General features: G+C 42.2%; 1 protein-coding gene across 1 annotated transcript; it reads left to right on the top strand.

The window, feature by feature from the left end:
• The first annotated feature begins 1,011 nt into the window (after positions 1-1,011).
• LOC143350572 (uncharacterized) lies at positions 1,012-1,806 on the top strand. Its single transcript, XM_076782649.1, has one exon. It carries the CDS (start codon positions 1,012-1,014, stop codon positions 1,804-1,806), a length of 795 nt encoding a protein of 264 aa, XP_076638764.1.
• The last annotated feature ends 3,509 nt before the right edge of the window (positions 1,807-5,315 follow it).

The following is a 5,315-nucleotide window of genomic DNA, read 5'->3' as shown; positions in this document are numbered from 1 at the left end:
ACTAACCGAGCAGTTTCTCGGAATATGTCGTTAACATTGATCTAACTGGCAAGAGTAGCATCCTCGCTGTAAGTTACTTTCCACCTATGGATTTGAGCGACGATGATTACGAGCTTCGTCTAACAACCTTTGAAACATATCATACAATACCAAACATCGACTCGAGCAACGATAAATTCTACTTCACCACAAACTATGACACCACCACCAACAACAACAACAACAACAACAGCGTTGACACCGACCATGAATACATTACAATTCCCCACGGCTCTTACGAATTAGACGCCATTGCCAAGTATTTGAAGCAGCGATTACTCGAGCGATATCCTTAAAATCTCGATGGTACCAATGATGCTGACAATGATGTGCATCCTATGGTGTTGCGTCCCACCAACAACACCATGAAAAGCGAGCTGTACTGCTCGTTTGCCGTAGACTTTACGAAACCCAATAACATTGGATCGCTTTTGGGATTCTCGGCGAATCGGGTATTGAAATCAGGACAGTGGCACGAATCGGACGACCCGATTAATATCATGAGCGTAAACATTATTCGCGTTGAATGTAGTGCGACCGCTGGTGCTTACAACAATGGGAAGCGCGTACATACGATACATGAATTTTCTCCGAGAGTCCCGCCAGGATATAAGATATCGGAAACGCCTGCACAGATCATTTACCTTCCAATCACCGCACGAATCATTACGGATCTAACGATACGCGTTGTGGATCAAGACGGACGATTGCTAGATTTTCGAGGTGAAGAGATTACCATCAGACTGCACGTGCGACGACGACGATAATACCTGTGGTGCGAACGAACGAATGAGATGCTTGCGTTGAACGATTCCAGAAACACGTTTCTTCCAAACGAAATTGTCTACAACAACAACAACAACAGCAACAGCAACAGTAACAACTTTAATTACGCTAAAACGAAGGGGCTCAGTGCTGCAAACATTGCATTTTTGAAATCATTGGGATTCATTGTGCGCTTTTAAGTTGAAAATGGCTGACATTCTAAGCATTGGAGGGAAGCCAATGTTTGATGATCGCATTATTAAGCTCAAGACTCACACATACAACTCATACGTTAACACGACATTTGGACACAGTAATGAAATAAGAATACCTATACAACAGCAAGATTTATACACATTGCCATGTGAAAGTTTCCTCTACGTGGAGGGGAAATTGACGATACATAAGCCAAATGATGCTTCAACGGTAATGTTGGGAAATAATTGCATGGCGTTCATATTTGATGAGATTCGATATAAGCTGAATGGTGTGGAGATTGATCGCAACAGAAACGTTGGAATAACTAGCACGCTCAAAAATTATGTATCACTGACATCCGATGAAGACAAAAATATGGAGAATGCTGGATGGAGCTTGAAACGACACGATGAGCTAGTAGTGAAAAATCATTTCAATTTTTGCGTCCCGCTCAAATATTTGCTGGGATTTTGCGAGGACTACAAACGGATGGTGATTAATGCGCGTCACGAATTGATTTTAATACGATCGCGCAACGATAACAATTCTCTAATTGGACCTCCAACGTTGAAACCAGAAATTGAATTACTTAAAGTGCAATGGCGGATGCCTCATGTAACGCTAAACGATGTTAATAAGCTATCGCTGCTACATGCTTTGGAAAGTGAGCAAAACCTGAGCATTAGTTTTCGCTCGTGGGATCTGTACAAGTATCCTCTTTTACAGAGCACGACCAAGCATTCGTGGGCCGTCAAGACAGCCGCACAGCTGGAGAAGCCGCGATATGTTGTCTTTGCTCTATAAACTGCTCGAAAGAATGTGATGACCGAAGATGCTACTCGGTTTGACCACTGCAAATTGACCAATGTAAAACTTTTTCTCAACTCGGAATTTTATCTGTACGATGACATGAACTTGGACTTTGACAAGAATAGGCACGCCATCTTGTTTAACATGTATACGCATTTCCGTAAATCGTATTACGGACATAGTTGCAACGAGGCATTATTCACCATTGCCCAATTTTTACAATTTGGCCCCCTCGTGGTGATTGACTGCTCGCGACAAAATGAGTCGATCAAGAATAGCACCGTGGACGTGCGCATAGAATTCGATTGTAAAGAGAATGTGCCGGTAAATACTACAGCCTACTGTCTCATTTTGCATGATCGGGTGGTTGAATACAATCCGCTGACAAACGTGGTGCGCAAAATCAATTAAATCCCAACACTACTTACCTGCCCTCTCGTGTGCCAAATTCATATTTCATCATGAAAATCGAGATGCTTTACGAGAAAGACCACATTCTCCCGCATGTTTTGGAAGTGAGCGGATCTCTAAATTGTTCCGATAATGACCGTACCAACATTTGTTGACCTGCAAGGGTTCATCGTTGATGGAAGGTTTGTGGTGAAGGAACTGGCTGTCCTACGAAAAGGAACATTTCTCTCGCATTATATATTTGGGAGTTCGATACCGCAATATCTTCTTACGGAATCTGACAAATCATGCATCCGGTGGTTGACGACAAAACATCACGGGCTACGGTGGGAAGATGGAGACGTTCCGTACAGTATGGCTAAACAGCTAATTACGAAAGCTGTTGTTCATGTGGTCGATCAAGAAGATGACGCACCGCATATCGCATATGTTAAAGGGCTGCAGAAACGAGACTGGCTTGTGGATTTCCTCGATGAAAATACGAGAGCGAGTGTGATCATTGAGACACTGGACATGGACTACGAGGATATCATATCTCTAAAAAAGCTAAATGCACTTAATACTTTACGATGTGGCAGACACGCAAAGCACTGTGCCTTGCAAAATGTATTTAAAATATTCAACTGGTGGTCCAAACGCCAGAGAGAAATGCATAAAGAAAGTAAAATATAATCAATTTTTTAATACATATAAAAAATGATTTTTTTCATCTCTCCCATCCAACCTCCTGCACGTGATGTACTCTAGATTAAGACGATAGTTATAATTATTATGTAAAAGTAGTACCATATATGTTCAAACGGGGTACCATACACGTTCAAAGTGGTACGATTAATGTTTAAAGTGGTATGAGGCACGTTCAAAAGTGGTACCATACACGTTCAAAAGTGGTATCCTACATGTTAAAGTGATATGGACTAGTCGAATGATGGGTCTAAAGAAGAAGGGGAACTGGCACGGCTCAGCCAATGACACATGCATGGAAGAATTGGGATGGTCAGCGAAGATTTCGAAGAACATGAAGAACAAAGGCATCCTACTTTGCAAAGCTTGCTGTAGTTTCACCAACGACATCATGCCGTTGTAACACGGTGTCAAAAATTTGAAAATTTTCCTGTGAACAAGATGCGTATTTTCGAAAAGCTACGAATATGTGTGGTCGACACAATGCTCGAGATTAAATAAAAACCTCATAGTTTCTAATTTGAAATATAAAGACTTATTATGTAGTGACATCTTCATAATTCGCGAATTATACAGGGTGGGGCAGTAACTATTAGCACCTCAGATATCTTCGAAACTATAAGTTTCACAGAAATGTTTGCTAAAGTAAATTGCACAGTACGAAGGGCGCTATTGGGTGGCGATAATAGTTTTTTTGCAGATGGACGTACTTCGGATATTTGAAGGTCACATCCATTTTTTTAAATGGATCGGTATGTTTTTGCTTCCGTATCACGATAGAGGATCTTAAAACGAGTTCAACGACCTATTACACAAGGTCATTGAAGGTCATAGAAAGTAGAGAAAGGCGATAATACTTACGGTTTTGGTAGTAAATGAAACATACGTGTTTAAATATCGCATTAATTCGAGGTATTTGAACATAGCATAAAAATTCGTTAAACAGTGTTGATTTCGAGGTACGTAACCGACCAGAGGACTCTTGCTGCTTTCTTACAAATTCACACGTTTGCTAACTAGCTTACTGCTTGCATACAAGCTCCCCGCTTGCTTGCTAAATTACCGCTAGCTTAAAAGCTTCCTGCTTGCTTACCAGCTTACTGCTTGCTTACTAGCTTGCAGCTTTGTTACGGCCTTAATACATTCCTACTAGCTCACTGCACCTTACTAGTTTACTGCTAGCTTACACGCTTACTCCATGCTCGCTGGCTTAATTGTGGCTTACTAGCTTCATGCACGCCTACTGGCTTTCTGTCTGCTTGCTAGCTTGCTGCTAGCTTTCTAGCGTACAGCTTGCTTACTAGTATACCGCTTTCTTTCCTGCTAATTGCCTCCTTACTATTCTGCTGTTTGACTACTAGCGTAATTGTTTCTTACCAACTTACTGCTTGCTTACTAGCATACTGCTTCCTCACTAGCGTCCTGCTCGCCTAATAGCTCAGTGCTTTCTTACTAACTTACTGCTTGCATACTAGCCTACTACTTCCTTACTAGAAAACTGCATTCTCACCAGGTTACTGCTTGCTTAATAGCTTACTGCATGCTCAATAGCTAACTGCTCTCTTGCTAGCCTGCTCCGTGCATTCTGGCTTACTGCCTGCTTACTAGCTTGCTGCTTGCTTTCTAACATACAGCACGCTGATTGGCATAAAGCTTTCCTACTAGCTAACAGCTTTCTTACCAGTTTACAGCTTCCTTACTAGAGTACTGCTTCCATACTAGCTTCCTGCTCGCTTACTCGCTTACTGCTTGCTTATTAGCTTCCTCCTCGGTTACTAGCTCACTGTTTGCTGACTGGCTTACTCCTTGCTTACTAGCTTACTGCTAGCTTACTGGCGTTCTGCTCCCCTACCAGCTCCCTGCTGGCTTACTAGCTTACTGCTTCCTTACTAGCTTACTGCTAGCTTACTCGCTTACTGCTTGCTTACTAGCCTGCTGCTTGCTTTCTAATTTAGTGCTTGCCTTCTTGCTTACTGCATGCTCAATAGCTAACTGCTTTCATACTAGCCTGCTGCTTGCTTACGAGCAAAGTGCTTTGTTACTAAGTTACTGCGTGCTTAGAAGCTTACTGGTTGCTTACTAGCTTACTGCTTGCTTACCAGCATTCTGCTCCATTATTAGCACCCTGCTCGCTTTCAAGGTCACCGCTTGCTTACTAGCTTGCTTCTTGCTTTCTAGCTTTCTGCTTGCTTACTACCATAATGCTTTCTTACCAGCATACTGCTAGCTTACTCGCTCACTGTTTGCTTACTGGCTTCCTCCTCACTTACTAGCTCACAGCTTGCTTACTATCTCCCTGCTTGCTATCTAGCTTACTGCTTGCTTACTAGCTTACTGCAAGCTTACATGTTTACTGCTTTATTGCTAGCTTCCCGCTCGCTTACAAGCTCACTGCTTGCGTACTAACT

The sequence above is a fragment of the Colletes latitarsis genome, unplaced genomic scaffold (genome assembly GCF_051014445.1).
Source record: "Colletes latitarsis isolate SP2378_abdomen unplaced genomic scaffold, iyColLati1 scaffold0002, whole genome shotgun sequence".
Taxonomy (NCBI): Eukaryota; Metazoa; Arthropoda; class Insecta; order Hymenoptera; family Colletidae; genus Colletes; species Colletes latitarsis.
Note: the sequence above shows the minus strand (reverse complement) of the source record. Positions and strands in the feature narration are given on the sequence as shown.

What these genes read in the sequence shown, in the direction of transcription:
- LOC143350572 (XM_076782649.1), top strand. Translation starts at nt 1,012, where the DNA reads ATGGCTGACATTCTAAGCATTGGAGGGAAGCCAATGTTTGATGATCGC.